At 45.4% G+C, this 18,654-nt stretch overlaps 2 protein-coding genes across 3 annotated transcripts in view; one reads left to right on the forward strand and one right to left on the reverse strand.

Annotated features, from left to right (window-relative positions):
* BIRC7 (baculoviral IAP repeat containing 7) overlaps nucleotides 1-18,654 on the forward strand; it is a 45,650-nt gene that overhangs the window by 19,131 nt on the left and 7,865 nt on the right. Inside the window, exon 8 of one of the 2 annotated variants that reach the window (XM_070941807.1) lies at nucleotides 13,319-13,897. The exons of the other annotated variant lie outside the window; for it this stretch is intronic. The gene's annotated coding sequence lies outside the window, so the exon portion shown is untranslated. Of the gene's footprint in view, nucleotides 1-13,318; nucleotides 13,898-18,654 lie in introns of those variants that run through there. 2 annotated transcript variants of the gene reach the window in all.
* NKAIN4 (sodium/potassium transporting ATPase interacting 4) overlaps nucleotides 12,229-18,654 on the reverse strand; it is a 152,329-nt gene continuing 145,903 nt past the window's right edge. The window contains exon 7 of the mRNA XM_070941810.1: nucleotides 12,229-12,723. Within this exon, the coding sequence (XP_070797911.1) occupies nucleotides 12,714-12,723 (10 nt within the window). The 3' untranslated portion in view covers nucleotides 12,229-12,713. The remainder of the gene's footprint in view (nucleotides 12,724-18,654) is intronic.

Genomic DNA, 18,654 nt, shown 5'->3' on the forward strand with positions numbered 1-18,654 from the left:
TAAAAGTAAAAAAAAAAGCGCCTCTGATGATCACGTGGCTCAGCTGGGATCGTCAGAGGCTTTTAAAAGCATTTTTTTCTGCAACCTCTTCAGCGGAAGAGGTTGTAGGAAAAAAAATGCCTTTAAAAGCCTCTGACGATCCCAGCTGACTTGCCTGATCGTCAGAAGCTTCTAAAAGTATTTTTTTCTGTAGCCGAAGAGGAGGTAGGGGAAAAAAATGCCTTTAAAAGCCTCTGACGATCCCAGCTGAGTTGCCTGATCGTCAGAGGCTTTTCAAAGCATTTTTTTCCTGCAACCTCTTCGGCCGAAGACGTTGTAGAAAAAATGCTTTTAAAAGTAAAAAAAAAAAAAAGTTGGCCACACCCACCCAGTCACATTACACCCCCCCCACCAAGCCACGCCCACAGAACCGATAGTAACAAATTTCAGATTTCACGCCTGTCCTGAAGGTTTCATTACTTTTAGCAGTCAGGCATCTCCTGGGCAAACTGTGTTATCACCAACCTAGAAGGACACTTTGGTTAGCTTCGTTGGTGCTTCTGACATAAATATAGACAGACCCAACCAGCTTTCATGCCTAAGGCGGGACTAGAACTCACGGTCTCCTAATTTCTAGCCTCGTGCCTTAATCACTAGATCAAACTGACTCTCTAATTTATTTATTATGGCTTTGGATGGTGGTACACATGATACAAAATGCAAAATAAAACAATCCATACAAGGGGGAAAAAAATATAGGTAGTCCTCAAGTTACGACCACAATTGAACCCAACATTTATGTTGCTAAGTGAAACCTTTGCTAAGTGAGTTTGCCTCAGTTTACGATTTTTCTTGCTGGAGTTGTTAAGTGAATCATTGCATTTGTTCAGTTAGTCGCACGGTTGTTTAAGGGAATCTGGCTTCCCCTTTGATTTTGCTTGTCAGAAGGTCTCAAAAGGGGATCACCTGATCCTGTGACACTGGAATTGTCATAAATAAGAACCACTTGCCAAACATCTGAATTTTGATCATGTGACCACGGGGAGGCTGCAACGGTCGTAAGCAGTGGTGGGTTTCAAAAATTTAATACTACCGGTTCTGTGGGTGTGGCTTGGTGGGCGTGGCATGGCTCGGTGGGCGTGGCTTGGTGGGCGTGGCAGGGGAAGGATACTGTAAAATCTCCATTCCCACCCCAATCCAGGGGAAGGATACTGCAAAATCCCCATTCCCTCCTGATCAGCTGGGACTCGGGAGGCAGAGAATAGATGGTGGTGGGGCCAGTCAGAATTTTTACTACCGGTTCTCCGAACTACTCAAAATTTCTGCTACCAGTTCTCCAGAACTGGTCCGAACCTGCTGAAACCCACCTCTGATCGTAAGTGTGAAAAACGATCATAAGTCACATTCTTCAGTATCGTCGTAACTTGGAACAGTCACTAAATGAACTGTTGTAAGTGGAGGATTACAGTGGTTAAGAGTGCCTCCTTGCAAAAATTACTCAAGCTTGTGATCCACACAAGAGATTTTCAATCTGTAAAAGTATTTACGCGTTCAAGTAACACAAAGTGCAATTCTTGCTTGCACTCCCTCAGCAAAGCCAGTTGAAAACCAAGCGGTCGCATTCGTTCAACATGCTGGGTTGTTTTAACCTTGGTTTAGAGCTTATTTGTTCTTCGGTTGCTTAGCACCCTGTACCAATCAAACCTCTGGTGAGCTTGCTTAATGTCTTTATATGAAACTGGAGAATGGATTGCCCGGTGAGCAATTTGAGTGTATTGTGTAAACAGCAGTTTCCGAGAAGATTGATCAGACAGCTTTTTTAAAAAATTTGATTTATATGCCGCCCTTCTCCGGAGACTCAGGGCGGCTTACAATGCGTTAAGCAATAACCTTCATACTTTTGTATCTTTATACAAAGTCAGCTTATTGCCCCCACAAACTGGGTCCTCAATTTAACTACCTTAGAAAGGATGGAAGGCTGAGTCAACCTTGAGCCTGGTGAGCTTCGAACTTACAGTAATTGCAGACAGCTGGTGTTAATCACAATGCTTTTAGTCTGCTGAGCTACCAGGCCCGTCTTGAGGAGGTCTGAAGAGACCTTATTTTCACAACCACTTCAGTTGTCCAGCTTTGAATCTACCACTAAAAATAGATGGCCAGTAGGAGAGGCGTTTTTTTGTGTGTGTCTTTATGGTGACTAGTAAACAGAGTTTCCAGCTACCTAACTGCAGTGTTCTCATTGGATTTATTGCAATTATCATTTCGACTCAGAGAAGAGAACTGAGTTGTCAGTTAAAGTGTGAACTTGAGAGAAGTTTACTTTAGCCATAACACACATATTCTGTAAATGGGGCTCTGGGTATCTTACCTGCAGTAGACATTAAAAAAATTCAATAGTTCTCAGTTATATTTACAATGATAGGACAAGTATAGCTATAGGTTCTAGTCAAAACAAGTCAAGAGAGCAGATGGTGTGTTACGGGCGACTTGTATAAAAACCAGAGTGTAGGAGAAGAGAAGATAGAAATATAGTGCTGAAAGGGACCTTGGAGGTCTTCTAGTCCAACCCCACCAATTCATTGCAGGTAGTCCTCGACTTACGATCACAATTGAGCCCTGCTGCTAAGTGAAACACTTATTCAGTGACTTATGCCCCATGTTACAACCTTTGGTGCCACAATTGCTAAATGAATCACTGCAGTTGTTAAGCGAGGAACATGGTTGTTAAGTGAAGCCGGCTTCCCCATTGACTCTTGATTGTAAGAAGGTTCCCCAAAAGTGATCACATGACCCTGGGATACTGCAACCATCATAAATATGAGTCCGTTTGCCAAGCATCCACATTTTGATCATGTGATTATGGGGATACTGCAGTAGTCGTAAGTGTGAAAAACAGGAGTCACTTTTTTCAGTGCTGTTGTAACTTTGAACGGTCACTAAATGAACTGTTGCAAATTGAGGACTACCTGTATTCATTAATCCAATTCATTACTTGCAGACATTTAATAGGAAGTTTCTCATATGAATCATAGGGTTGGGTTGGACCCCAGAGGTCTTCTAGTCCAACCCCCTGCCCAAGGGAGGAGATCTTATACCATCCCAGTCAAGTGGCTGTCTAGTCTGTTTTTGAAAACTTCCAGTGATGGAGCACCTACAACTCTGGGGAATCAAAAAAGCTATTCCCCTGATTAATTGTTCCCAGTATCTGAAAATTTCTCCTTAACTTGGGGCAGAGTCAAGAGAGGACTTAGCTTAGAATCGTTACATCTCCACAAATGCTTGAAGTCCAACCCCCTTTGAATTCTGCTGATCCTTTTCTAGCACCAATTTAGTGCTGACCTCCGTATATTGAGCAATAAATCTTAACTGGAATTTATCATATAGCCCTGACTCTTTGTGCCTGACTCTGTGTGTGTGTGTGTGACACCATCACAGTCGCCATCTTTGACTCTTTATCATACCCCATGAAACACTTGCAGTTGTTGGGCCTCCTTTTATATACCTTACATACAGACTTTTTTCCCCCCCTAATGGTAATTCTTGGTGCGGCAGTTGAGTTGGAGAGAGACGGTGTGCAAATATCTTTGGGGAAAAATATATATATATTCAGTCTTTTCCACTGGAGGGCAGAATCCACTAGCTAATAATACTCGATGGAAGAAAAAGCTCGTGTCCTCGTCCTCCCACCCCGCAATTGAATGCCACTCAGGAAAGCTGTTACAATACAGAATTGCTCTAAATTTGTAGTAGCACCTGCACAGCCTTTAAATGGTAAACGTGCAACCTCCCTCTGCATTTTGAAGAGTGCTCTGAATGCTGTTGAAAACTTACAGGTTTCCCTGTCAATCATGTCTGACTCTAGAGCACAGTGCTCATCTCTTAGCCGAGAGAGCCAACATTGTCTGAAGATGCTTCCATGGTCATGGGGTCATCATGGCTATACATGCACAGGCACATGGAACACTGTTTCCTTCCCACCAAAGTGGTACCTATTAATCTATTCGCATTTGCATGTTTCGAACTGCTAGGTGGGCAGGAGCTGGAGCAGAAACAGGAGCTCACTCCATTGCGTAGAGCTCGGGCCTTGAACCCGGGCTGTCAGCTCTCCAGCAGACAAGCTCAGTGTCTTTAACCGCTGAGCCATAACGCCCCCGAATGTTGTTTACAGGTCATCAAAACTGCAAATTGCCCCCAATTAGGAATAGCAAATCTTCCTACGGTCAGAACCTCTACCAATGAACCCCCTTGGGAGGGGGATTAAAAAGGTTTGCTCCATTTGTGAGTTCTAGTCCCGGGCATGAAAGCCAGCTGAGGGGACATGGGGCCAATTGCCAGGAGATGGTGAGTTCTAGTCCCGGGCATGAAAGCCAGCTGGGGGGGGGGGGACTTGGGGCCAATCACCAGGAGATGGTGAGTTCTAGTCCCGGGCATGAAAGCCAGCTGGGGGGGGACTTGGGGCCAATCACCAGGAGAGGGTGAGTTCTAGTCCCGGGCATGAAAGCCAGCTGAAGGGACTGGGGGCCAATCACCAGGAGATGGTGACTTCTAGTCCCAGGCATGAAAGCCAGTTGGGGGACTTGGGGCCAATCACCAGGAGATGGTGAGTTCTAGTCCCGGGCATGAAAGCCAGCTGAGGGGACATGGGGCCAATCACCAGGAGAGGGTGAGTTCTAGTCCCGGGCATGAAAGCCAGCTGGGGGGACATGGGGCCAATCACCAGGAGACTGTGAGTTCTAGTCCCAAGCATGAAAGCCAGCTGGGGGGACATGGGGCCAATCACCAGGAGACTGTGAGTTCTAGTCCCAGGCATGAAAGCCAGCTGAAGGGACTGGGGGCCAATCACCAGGAGATGGTGACTTCTAGTCCCAGGCATGAAAGCCAGTTGGGGGGGACTTGGGGCCAATCACCAGGAGATGGTGAGTTCTAGTCCCGGGCATGAAAGCCAGCTGAGGGGACATGGGGCCAATCACCAGGAGAGGGTGAGTTCTAGTCCCAGGTATGAAAGCCAGTTGGGGGGGACATGGGGCCAATCACCAGGAGATGGTGAATTCTAGTCCCAGGCATGAAAGCCAGCTGGGGGGGACTTGGGGCCAATCACCAGGAGATGGTGAGTTCAAGTCCCGGGCATGAAAGCCAGCTGAGGGGACATGGGGCCAATCACCAGGAGAGGGTGAGTTCTAGTCCCAGGTATGAAAGCCAGTTGGGGGACTTGGGGCCAATCACCAGGAGAGGGTGAGTTCTAGTCCCGGGCATGAAAGCCAGCTGAGGGGACATGGGGCCAATCACCAGGAGAGGGTGAGTTCTAGTCCCAGGTATGAAAGCCAGTTGGGGGGGACTGGGGGCCAATCACCAGGAGATGGTGAGTTCTAGTCCCGGGCATGAAAGCCAGCTGAGGGGACATGGGGCCAATCACCAGGAGATGGTGAATTCTAGTCCCAGGCATGAAAGCCAGCTGGGGGGGACTTGGGGCCAATCACCAGGAGATGGTGAGTTCTAGTCCCGGGCATGAAAGCCAGCTGAGGGGACATGGGGCCAATCACCAGGAGAGGGTGAGTTCTAGTCCCAGGTATGAAAGCCAGTTGGGGGGGACATGGGGCCAATCACCAGGAGATGGTGAATTCTAGTCCCAGGCATGAAAGCCAGCTGGGGGGGACTTGGGGCCAATCACCAGGAGATGGTGAGTTCTAGTCCCGGGCATGAAAGCCAGCTGAGGGGACATGGGGCCAATCACCAGGAGAGGGTGAGTTCTAGTCCCAGGTATGAAAGCCAGTTGGGGGACTTGGGGCCAATCACCAGGAGAGGGTGAGTTCTAGTCCCGGGCATGAAAGCCAGCTGAGGGGACATGGGGCCAATCACCAGGAGAGGGTGAGTTCTAGTCCCAGGTATGAAAGCCAGTTGGGGGGGACTGGGGGCCAATCACCAGGAGATGGTGAGTTCTAGTCCCGGGCATGAAAGCCAGCTGAGGGGACATGGGGCCAATCACCAGGAGATGGTGAATTCTAGTCCCAGGCATGAAAGCCAGCTGGGGGGGACTTGGGGCCAATCACCAGGAGATGGTGAATTCTAGTCCCAGGCATGAAAGCCAGTTGGGGGACTTGGGGCCAATCACCAGGAGAGGGTGAGTTCTAGTCCCACCTTATACATGAAAGCTGGCTGGGTGGGTGACTTTGGGACAGTCATTCTCTGGACCCTGAAAAAGAGACTTATGATCCATATTCAAAGTTACAACGTTCCCCCTGGGTCACATGACCACCTTTTGTGCGCTGACCCATATTTACAACTGATGAAGCACCCTCCCATCAGAAAGCCATGATTTATGATTTATTTATTTTTGGCTAGAAATAGACTTTTACTTCCATTTTCCATCCCACCCATCCCCCAAAAAAGTGCCCCATAACAACAATGGGTTCACTTAAGGATTGCAACAATCGCTTTATGACGGCTGCAAAAAAAAAAAAAAGAAACCCATCATAAAATTGCTCATAGTTGTGTGGTGATCTGCTTTATGAGCATCACTGCTTACGGCCGAAATGGTGGGCTTAATGATGGTTGTTAAGTCGAGGACTACCTGCAGATCCCCTTCGAGGCACGGTGACCGGAACTGCCCATAATATTCCAAAATGCAGTTGCACCATTGATTTATATAAGGGCATTATCCTATTGACATCTCTATTTTCAGCACCGTTTCTTATTATCCCTAACTTGCCATGGGCTTTTTCCCCCCCAATGGATGCAAAATGTATCGACACCTTCATTGAACTGTTTACCGTTACTCCGAGATTTCTGTTCTCATCAGCCACTGCCTAGCTCTCATCCTCATTAACTTACGCAGCTGCAGATGGGATTTATTTTATTTTTTAAAATTTTTATTTGACACTAATGTGCATCCCTTTACACCTCGCTTTGAACGACATCTGCAATTTTGACACCCACGCCTTTAAATGCGCCCGAAATCCTTTTGGAGCTCTTTGCAACCCGTTATTGTTTTAACCGCTCTGAATAATTTAGTACCATCAACAAGCGTCACTGTTCCATTAAGCTGCACCCGATTCCAGATCATGTAATAAATATATTTAAAAGCAGAGGTCCTAAGACAGATGCCGGAGGACATCACTAGTTACACCCCACGATAGCGAGAGAGGGAACATTTAAACAAGCCAGATAATATTAATAGATATTAGTAGATAAAATTAATAGATATCTACCTATTAGATGGAATTGAGGCCTTTGAACTCTGGTGCTGGAGAAGACTCCTGCGAGTCCCTTGGACTGCAAGGCGATCCAACTGGTCAGTCCTAGAGGAGATCAACCCTGACTGCTCTTTAGAAGGCCAGATCATGAAGATGAAACTCAAATATTTTGGCCACCTAATGAGAAGGAAGGATTCACTGGAGAAGAGCCTAATGCCGGGAAAGATTTAGGGCAAGAGAAGAACGGGATGACAGAGAATGAGGTGGCTGGATGGAGTCACTGAAGCAGTCAGCCGTGAGCTTAAATGGACTCCAGAGGATGGTAGAGGACAGGAAGGCCTGGAGGAACGTTGTCCATGGGGTCGCGATGGGTCGGACACGACTTCGCAACTAACAACAACAACTAGCTATAGATAGAGGAAACTCACATTACAGAGGCATGAAGCCAGAAATTATTCTTTTGCTCAATTTTTTTCATCACTTAAAGAGCTGTTTTAAATATCTTTTCTGTTAAGCATTTTGGCAGCTGCTAAAACCAAATGAGAAAATTTTCCAAGCACGATTCTCAAACAGTTCCTTGTAGCAAGTTTTATAAAGACGACAAGCTTGGGTGGTGTTACAAAAATTCAAGCCCTGAACTATTTCCCATTTGGGATTAATGTATAAAATCGAGGCAAGACGCAAGAGTGAAAATTCTCTGATAGTCTTTCTAGCATTTTTCCTATAATCTAGAGAGGTGGCAGCTTTTTTCATGGATAACAGCGAATTTCCGTAGATAACAGAGAATTTTCATGGATAAGAGACAATATGGGTAGTCCTTGAGTTATGACCACAATTGAGCCCCAAATATATGTTGCTAGGTGAAACATTTGTTAAGTGAATTTTGCCCCTTTTTTACGACTTTTCTTGCCAACGTTGTTAAGTGAATCATTGCATCTGTTAAGTTAGTAACCCAGTTGTTAAGTGAATCTACATTCCCCATGTTTTGCTTGTCAGAAGGTCGCAAAAGCTGATTACGTGACCCCCCCCCCAGGACACTGCAACGGTCATAAATACGAACCACTTGCCAAGCATCCGAATTTTGATCACGTCACCATGGGGATGCTGCAATGGTCATAAATGTAGAAAAATGGTCATAAGTCACTTTCTTCCGTGCTGTTGTAACTTTGAATGGTCACTAAATGAACTATTGTAAATCTAGAACTACCTGTACTGCATCCACTTTTCGTCACCACGATACCTAGAAGATGCTATCTAACAAAATGAAATTCAAGGGTGAAAAATGGAAGGTTCTACATTTAGGCAAGAAAAACAAAATGCACAGGTACCGTATATGTGGTACCTTGCTCAATAGTAGTAACTGTGAGAGGGATCTTGGAGTCCTAGTGGACAACCATTTAAACATGAGCCAGCCGTGTGCAGCAGCTGCCAAAAAAGCCAACACAGTTCTGGGCTGCATAAACAGAAGGATAGAATCAAGATCCTGTGAAGTGTTCATACCACTTTATAATGCCATACTTGGAATACTGCATTCAGTTTTGGTCGCCATGATGTAAAATAGATGTGGAGACTCTAGAAAGAGTGCAGAGAAGAGCAACAAAGATGATTAGGGCACTGGAGGCTAAAACAGACAAAGAACAGTTGCAGGAACTGGGTATGTCTAGTTTCATGAAGAGAAGGACTAGGGGAGACACAATAGCAGCCTCCCAATATCTCAGGGGCTGCCCCAAAGAAGAGGGAGTCAAGCTATTCTCCAAAGCACCTTGAGGGCAGGACAATAAGCAATGGCTGGAAATTAATCAAGGAGAGAAGCAACTTAGAACTAAGGAGAAATTTCCTGATAGTGAGAACAATTAATCAGTGGAACAACTTGCATGCAGAAGTTGTGGATGCTCCAACACTGGAAGTTTCTAAGATGTTGGATAACCATTTGTCTGAAGTGGTGTAGGGTTTCCTGCCTAAGCAGGGGGTTGGACTAGAAGACCTCCAAGGTCCCTTCTAAACTCTTGTTATTCTATTCTATTCTATAATGTGGAGAGCCTGGAAAGTGTGCAGAGAAGAGCAAGAAAGATGATTAGGGGACTGGAGGTTAAATTGTATGGAGAACGTTCAACTCTAGCTTGAGAGACCTAGGTATGTCTAACTTACTGAAGAGAAGGACTCGGGGGGGGGGGGGCAGGATAGCTGTCTTCCAGTACCTGAGAGGCTGTCACAGAGAAGAGGGGATTGACTTATTCTCCAAAAGCACCAGAGGGCAGGACGAGAAGTAATGGATGGAAACTTGTCAAAGAGAGATCCAACCTAGGAGAAATTGTCATGAAGTGAGAGCAATGAACGGAAGAGCTTTCCTTCCAGAGTTGCGGATGCCCCATCACTGGAGTTTTTCAAGGATAGACTGGACAACCATTTGACTGGGATTGTTTTAAGGTCTGCCTTGAGCAGGGAAGTGAACTAGAAGACCTCCAAGGTCCCTTCCGTTCTATTTTTTCTAGTTGACACCTTGCCCAATAGTCTCCTGAATCTTTTATCAGTCCAGAAACTGACCGTCTCCTTTACACTACAATTGTCATGTTTCCTGCCTCACTGCGGAGAGAAACCCTACGACCAATTTTTCTGTGTGCTTAGCGTGGGGCTCAGGGACCCAAAAAAAGCAAATTCCTCCGCTCTCTTCAACCTCTCTTACAATGAAACCCAGCTTGCACTTTGCAATTCGCAACGATCCGTTTCCTTGGCCACGATCCAAAACATACATCCCCAAAAACAAAATATTTCTATTTAGTTCCAAACAAGCCAAAGGGCCCATCATCCTTCCCATTAGCGCTTTGGCTGAAGTTTTGGCAATTACCTAGTTCCCAAAGTTAACTGGGTCCAGTTTGTAATTCTTGGCTGCAGGACAAATCAAGCATCCCATCGTTCAGGAATTCTCTTGAAATATAAAAGCCAGCGCTGAGACTGAAGGAGCGGTTTTGTGGTTGCGCTCGTAAATACACACACACACACACACAGGCTGTTCTACAATTCTGCTCTGAATCACTGCACCCAATGCTGTGTGATTAATGAGAATACTGTCAGCATTCTGATGCTGCCATAAAAAGACGAGGCTTGCCTTTTCACCTACTTATTTTCTCTGTAGATAATATCCCCTAGGAGATGGGATGGGCTGAGGTCAGAAGCTGGGGAGACTGACTTGGAAAATGGCCAATGAGAAGATGAGAATTGGGGAACGGAAAGGGAAGGGTTTGGGGGTCAGAGGGTTAGTATCGGCTACGACTAAGTCGGGGCCAGATCTGTCGTACTCAATAAATGGAATATTTCAGCAAAGATTGTTTGGGAGCGCAATTTATTTGAGATGACATCGAAACCTGACAAATACTTAATACGTCTATAGAGATTCTCAGTCATCCCAAAAGTGCTTTTTTTCAGGAGGCAACTTTCTTGTTTTTTTTTTTCTTTTGAAGACGTTTCGCTTCTCATCCAAGAAGCTTCTTCAGCTTTGACTGGATGGTGGGTAACAGAAGGATTTATATTCCTTGCAGACAGCTGGTCATTTGCATCCTTTTAGAAGGTTATTGAAGCACTTGGAGACTTTTAGCTATACAATTTTGAATGAAGACCCTTTGAATGGTGTGGGAGTAGGAAGGCATTTCCAGAGGAAAAAAATTGCAGACTACAGGAACCATTTGCACTACTCAGGTGATCCCCGAGGACACAGACAAACCTCCAAGTGGCCTCAACAACTCTCTAAAAAGAATGCAAATGACCAGCTGCCTGCAAGGAGCATAAAACCTTCCATTCCCCACCATCCAGTCAGAGCTGAAGAAGCTTCTTGGATGAGAAGCAAAACATCTTCAAAAGAAAGAAAGACCAATTGCCTCCTGAAAAAAAGCACCTTTGGGACAACCATGACCTGGATGACGGAGAATCTCTACAGACTTTTAGCCAGTGGTGAAATTCAAATTTTTTTACTACCGGTTCTGTGGGCATGGCTTGGTGGGCATGGTGCGGCTCGGGTTCCGGTCTACCTATTTGTTTTTGCAGGCACCAGTCTACTCATTTGTTTTTGGAGGCACCGGTCTACCACCACACTGCCTTTTAACACTGATCAGCTGTAAGGCGGCGTTTTGAAGCCCCGCGGCAAGAGTTTAAACAGTTTTTTCCCCTCTAGTCATCAGCTGGGACTCAGGAGGCAGCAATAGATTGGGGGTGGGACCAAATAAAAAGTAAGAATAACGTGGGGGGTTGGGGGTTGGGAGGGCAGGGGGGGAGAACCGGTTCGGTGACGTACGGCTCGGCCGAACCGGACTGAACCAGGAGGAACCCACCACTGTCTTCAAGGGATAAAAAAAGAAAGTCCAGTTGCCTTTTGAGAAAGCACCTTTGAGACATTTCAACTAAGGCATATTTCTTTTAAATGAAAATGCAATAAATCATGAGTAAGTCAAGACACCTTCTCAATGGCTGGGAGCTAAAATTGGCACTTCGTCTACAGCCCTGTTTTGCTTGCCTAGAACTTGGCAAAGCTTCCAACCAATTTTAATTGTCCTAAGCAGGGATGGGCTTCTGGTCCAGGAGAACCTCTAGCTAAGATTCTGTGCAGTTCAGAGAACCCCCAAATCCCACTCCTGGATGGCCCTGCCCACCCCTGCCCACCCCGCCCCTCCCAGGAGTCCCCACATGCCCCGTTTTGGGTGCAGGTAAGTGCAGGGTGCACGCGGAGGCTCGGAGAGGGCGAAAAACAGGCCTGTTGGAAGTTTGGGAAGGCCGGAAATGGGCCTGTTTCCGGCCTCCATAGGGCCTCCAGAGCCTGTGGAGGCCATTTTCGCTTTCCTGGAGGCTCAAGAAAAGCCTCTGGAGCCCGGGGAGGGCAAAAACAACCCCCTCGTGGTGCAGGAGGCCAACTAGCCACGCCCACCCAGCAACCGAGCAGAGAACCCCTCTCTAAAATTTTTGAAGCCCACTCCTGGTCCTAAGTAAAGAATAGTTAGAGAGCAAGTGGGGAATTTAAGGACTGGGCTGTTCCAAGTCCTGTTTTCTACCGACACGTACAAGAATTCCCAGATACAGATAATTTTAATTAACAGCTGGTCCATTAATAGAAACGACAAAGTCGAGATTGTTCAGGGTAGGTGGGGGGGGTTGAAGGGGAGTGAGAATTAGTCCACTGATAATAACAAAAGTTTCCGCCTCCAATTATCCAGAGGCGATGCAATTTCACTGTCGTACAGAAGAAAAGAGTCAAATATGTGTTTTCCAAATGGTCTCTTCATAGTCCCAGCGGAGTGAAGATAGGGTTTGGGTGGGGAGGAGAGAGAAAGAAGGAAATATTCATTCATTCATAACAAAACCTAGAAATCCACTAATGAGGCATTGTCTGAGCAGATGCCAGCAAGCCTGAAGCACCAAGTAGAGGATAGTGAGTGATCCCATGGAGGCGTGCTCTTTTAAAGTGGAAGTCCTTGGCTGCCAACAGCACCCGGCCGAACATTTGGCGTTTCAGTTGTGGATGGATACTTCCTGCCTGTCCGGTGGCTGAATCCTTGTCACTTACGCAGGCCTAGGAAAAAAATGTGAACACAAAAGAGTTTAGAGGAGGGGACCCCAGAGTGAGAGACAGACAGCCATCGGCACGCTTTGCCACCATTGAAGAAATGTTCACGCAACATCATAATCTCCTGGGAGGTCTTAACGTGTGCCAAGGATGTGTAAAGATACGGGAAGATGGTTTTGGGAGACAGGAGGAAGAGCTGCAGACAAGACACTATCAGACAAGTGTGTGACCTAGGCTTCCCCAAAAAGCACGAAGGTCTCGACAAAACCCCTTTTATTAAACGAATGTGAATTCCTCTCATTCACCTTCAGCAAAGGCCTCGCAAACAGCCTTTCAAAGGTGAACTTATGACCACAGACCTTATCTAGCTTGGAAAGCTGCCATGTAAATATTCTCCAAACTTGCAGTGCTGTGCAAGGAAAGACTTGGCACAGAGTCTCGACAGATTCATACTCCTGAACCGAACGATCGAACGACCGAATTGTTTCCTGCAAAAGCCCACTCACCTTTTGCTCCTGTTTTATTTCCTATGGCAGGGGCCATTCATTGTCCACCTGTGGCTTTACTCCCTGATTTTTTAGCTGTTCTTTTCTTCTGGCAGCTCTGCGCACACTGAGAACAGGCTCCAGCTGTTCCTCTGCCTCACTACTGTCTAACTCCGGAGGCAGCTGATAACTGCCAGACGGCCTTGGCCTCCTTTCTGCCTCCGACGCAGAGCCCTCATCCGAGCCTCCCCCAGCCTCCAGGACTGGCCCATGTTCCTCCCCAACCTCCTCACTGTCCGACTCTGCTGCCAGCTCTGCTGGCCGCTGGCGGGCCACAACAAACTGGCAGCTAAATCCGCAGAAGGAAGGAGGGCATGGCAAACATCTCAGAATGGATCCTCCCTAATACCTTGGACTGTAAAGGTGAGAAGGGGAAGGGGAGAAATGCCCTTTCAGACTTACGAGGCTGCTGCCAGTCTTGTGAGGCAGTCCAGATTAAAACGCACCCGAAATCCAGAAGTATTAAGTCTAAATTTATTGTAATGTTACCTTAACAGAATCTTGCAGATTCTTAAAAAAAAAAAATCTCTGACAGAATAACAGAGTTGGGAGGGACTTTCGAGGTCTTCTAGTCCAACCCCCTGCTCAAGCGGGAGACCTTATATTTTAATTGGTTTTAAATGTGGGATTTTAAATTTGGGGGTTTTATAATTGAGCCAATTATTTAATAATTTTAATAATTTAAATTTTGTCTGTCTTTGTGCTTTTAATCAGGCTGTACACCGCCCTGAGTCCTTCGGGAGAAGGGCGGTATAGAAATAAAATTATTATTATTATTATTATTATTATTATTATTATTATTATTATTATTATTATTATTATTATTATTATTATTTATTGGTTAATCTTTAGTGAGATTCACAGCCTTTGAGGCTGGTTAATAGCTCAGCAGCTCGAGTCCTAACCAAGGACCTAGGAACTGTTAAGGTATCGTCGGAGGATGTAAGCTGTTCCGAGTAAGGTGGTTTTTTGTAGAGTCAAAATGTTCAAGTCCGGCAAATTTAGGATTTCTAAATAGCGGGGTAGCCCTTTGGGTATTGCTCCAAGGGCTCCAATTACAATCGGGACAACACACGATTTCTTTTTCCACAGTCGCTCAACTTCAATTTGCAAGTCCTAGTACTTTATGATTTTTTCTTGCTGCTTATCTTCAATTCGTGCATCACCAGGTATTGCAATGTCAATGAACCATCCTTTTTTCTTTTCAACTATTGTTATGTCAGGTGTGTTGTGGACCAAGTGCCTGTCAGTCTGAATCCTAAAGTCCCACAAGATCTTGAGTTTCTCATTCTCTAAAACTTTCTCAACCTGATGTTCCCAGTGGTTTTTGCTCAACCTGATGTTCCCAGTGGTTTTATTATTATTATTATTATTATTATTATTATTATTATTATTATTATTATTATTATTATTATTATTATTATTATTATTATATCATTTCAGACAAATGGTTGTCCAGTCTCTTCTTGAAAACCTCCAGTGATGGAGCATCCACAACTTCTGGAGGCAAGTCATTCCACTGGTTGATTTTTCTCACTGTCAGGGAAATTTCTAGGTTGGTCCTCCCCTTGATTGGTTTCCATCCGTTGCTTCTTGTCCTGCCTTTTGATGCTTTGGAGATAGAGTAACATCCCCCCCCTCTTCTTTGTGGCAGCTTCTGAGATATTGGAATGCCAGCAAGCCTGAAGCATCAAGTAGAAGATAGTGATTCCATGGAGGTGTGCTCTTTAAAGTGGAACAATTAATCAGTGGAGCAACTTGCCTCCAGAAATTGTGGATGCTCCAACACTGGAAGTTTTTAAGAAGAGATTGGATAACCATTTGTCTGAAATGGTATAGGGCCGTGATGGCGAACCTATGGCACGGGTGCCACAGGTGGCACATGGAGCCATATTAGTGGGCACGCGAGCTCAGCTCCGCACGCATGCGTGCTCCAGCCAGCTGATTTTTGGGCCTTCTGGGCCCACCAGAAGTCAGGAAACACACTGTTTCCAGCCTCCGGAGGGCCTCTGAGGGGGCTGGGGAAGGCCGTTTTTGCCCTCCCCAGGCTCCTAGAAAGGCTCTGGAGCCTGGGGAGAGCAAAAAACGGGCCTACCAGGCCCACTGTGCCATCACATGCCAAAAGCGGGGGGAGCACGGGGGAGGGCAGGGCGCATAGAATTATGGATGTGGGCACGCATGCGTGTGACCCCACCGCGCTCCCCCCACTTTTGGCACGCGATGGCAAAAAGGTTAGCCATCACTGGTATAGAGTTTCCTCCCTAAGCAGGGGGTTGGACTAGAAGACCTCCAAGGTCCCTTCCAACTCTGTTTTTCTATTCTCTTTTCTCTTTTCTCTTTTCATTCTTATTCTATTCTATTCTATTCTATTCTATTCTATTCTATTCTATTCTATTCTATTCTATTCTATTCTATTCTATTCTATTCTATTCTATTCTATTCTATTCCATTCCATTCCATTCCATTCCATTCCATTCCATTCTTCTATTTTCTGCCGAGTTTTGCAACCGTGAAGTCACTTTATTGTGAAAACCCAAAGATCCAGCCAGGATAAACGATGGTTTTTTTTTTTTTTCTCCCTCTCTCCTTCCACTCTCCTCATTTTGCAGCACCCTTAGGAGACCGTTAGTCATGCAAGAAAGAATTGTGCTCCGCTAAAGTCATCATAATACGTGCAAGGGATTTATTCACCGGAAACCTGCAAGCATTAGAAGAGAGAAAACTACTGCCGGTCAGTTTGCTCCGTGCAGCGTCCCTGCGGTCTTCCAGGGCAGGTTTTGCAATCGGCAGCCCATCTGCTAAAGGCTGCACTTTCTGTTCCCCACAGAAGGGAATCACTCAGTGTCAAACCCGCAGCTCCTTATTATGCTCGATTCTCTTGGTTGCGTCAGTGAGCGATGCTTAATTGCCAGCCATCGTACCTCCGAGAAGGCATTTTTACAGGGTCCTTTTTACCGCCGTACTCGGGGCTCATATGTTTCCAGGATGTAAGCACGACTCTGGGCCGCAGGGATTCTTAATCACCAACATTGTTATGCTATCTTGCTTGCAAAACCATCGGCCACCTTCCTTTTTACCTCTCCCTGGTTCCTTAAGCCCATCTTTTCTTCCTATACTTCGGCCCTGACCAGAGATGGCATTCAACCAGTTCGGACCAGTTTAGGGAGAACCAGTAACAGAGATCGCGGCACCCACCTGCCCCGCCACTATGCCGTCATATTTAGGCACATTTTTAAGGCCGGGTGCATGCGGAGAAGGGGCACGCGAGAGCAAAGCGCATGTCCGGACGGACGGGCGCATGCGGGGAAGGTGCACACACGCACGAAGCTCGTGTGCGCATGCACGGTGAACCGGTAGTAACAAAATGTGAAACCCACTGCTGGCCCTAACCTTCTTTCTCCTCTGGATGAGTAAAGCAAACAGCTTTGCCATTGCTCCACAGAGGCATCGTGTATCCCCACTTTGCATGAAAAATCAATATTTAATCTCCGGCTGCATCCCATTCAAATCAGGAGCAATTAGGAAGGTATTCAATCCTGAAACTCAAGGAGTATTTATCTCCTTTTTTTAAAAAAAATTGATTTATATGCCGCCCTTCTCCGGAGACTCAGGGCGGCTTACAATGCGTTAAACAATAGCCTTCATTCTTTTGTATATTTTATACAAAGTCAGCTTATTGCCCCCACAACTGGGTCCTCATTTCACCTACCTTAGAAAGGATGGAAGGCTGAGTCAACCTTTTCACCATTCTAGGACAGAGGTATCAAACTCAAGGCCTACGGGCCGGATCCGACCCATTGGGGAGCTTAGATCTGCCCCGCGGGGCCACCCTGAAAACAGCGAAGTGCCTCTGCCAGCGGAAATGGCATTCAGGAGGGCCACGTTATGTCCCTCCCAGGCTCGGTTTCCAGCTGCCACAGCCTCCTGCAACCCCCTGACAGCGATTCTGCCTTTATTATTTTTACAAATGACTCAAGGCAGCAAGCATATCTGATGCACCTTCTTTCTCCTATTTTCCCCACAACCAACAATCCTGTGAGGTGGCTTGGACTTAGAAAGAGATGGAATGAGCTCCCCTCCCCACGGAAATACGGAGGATCCCGAATCTGTGCATCTTCCGCCGCGCTTTGAAGACCTTTTTATTCCACCAGGCGGGCCTGGCCTAATCTTTTCCCTCTTTTCTTTTTAATATGCAAATTTTAATCTGCTTTTTTAAATGATTGGGGGTGTTTTAATTTGTCTGGGCCAAATTGTTTAATTCGATTTTATCCTGTTTTTTTAAATTTTGTATTTATGTATTTTACTGTTTGGCTGTTCACCGCCCTGAGTCCTTTGGGAGTAGGGCGGTATACAAATCAAATAAGATAAAGATAAAGATAAAGATAAAGATAAAGATAAAGATGATAAAGATAAAGATGATAAAGATAAAGATTAAGATTAAGATGAAGATGAAGATGAAGATGAAGATGATAAAGATAAAGATAAAGATTAAGATAAAGATGATAAAGATAAAGATAAAGATAAAGATTAATATTAATATTAAGTTTAAGATTAAGATTAAGATTAAGATAAAGATGATAAAGATAAAGATAAAGATAAAGATAAAGATGATAAAGATAAAGATAAAGATAAAGATAAAGATAAAGATAAAGATGATAAAGATAAAGATAAAGATTAAGATTAAGATGATAAAGATAAAGATAAAGATAAAGATAAAGATAAAGATGATAAAGATTAAGATTAAGATTAAGATTAAGATTAAGATAAAGATGATAAAGATAAAGATAAAGATAAAGATAAAGATAAAGATAGATAAAGATAAAGATAAAGATAAAGATAAAGATAAAGATAAAGATAAAGATAAAGATAAAGATAAAGATAAAGATAAAGAAAGAGTGACTGGTCCAAAGTCACCCAGCCGGCTTTCATGGCTAAAGCAGGATTTGAACTCATGGTCTTCCAGTTTCTAGCCCAGTGGCCTAACCACCAGACCAATCTGGTTTGAAACCCTGCTTTGGTTCTCCCAATCACTGGCTTTTTCATTTTCTCATAACTACCATGAGAAGCTAAGGGAGACTAATAAGATCAAAAAACTCCTGTCCTATTACTTTGGTCCAGTGGTGGGATTCAAATAATTTAACAACCGGTTCTCCTAGGGTCAGGCTGGCCGTTGTGGGAGGCGTGGTCCATCCCTGTCTTCCAGCTCTACTGCACATGTGGGACGAGCCTCCCGCGATGGCCAGCCTGACCCTGAGTGAACTGGTTGTTAAGTTACAACCCCCTCCTTTATCAAAGTGGATTCTGGGTGCTGTGCTGCAATGGAGAAACGGGAAACGGAGCGGCTGGCACGAGGGAAGGAGGAGGAGTAGGGAGAAGAAAGAGGGAAAGCGGC

Source organism: Pituophis catenifer, unplaced genomic scaffold (assembly GCF_029215685.1).
Source record: "Pituophis catenifer annectens isolate HBS135680 unplaced genomic scaffold, rPitCat1.0.hap2 SCAF_3, whole genome shotgun sequence".
NCBI classification, from domain to species: Eukaryota; Metazoa; Chordata; class Lepidosauria; order Squamata; family Colubridae; genus Pituophis; species Pituophis catenifer.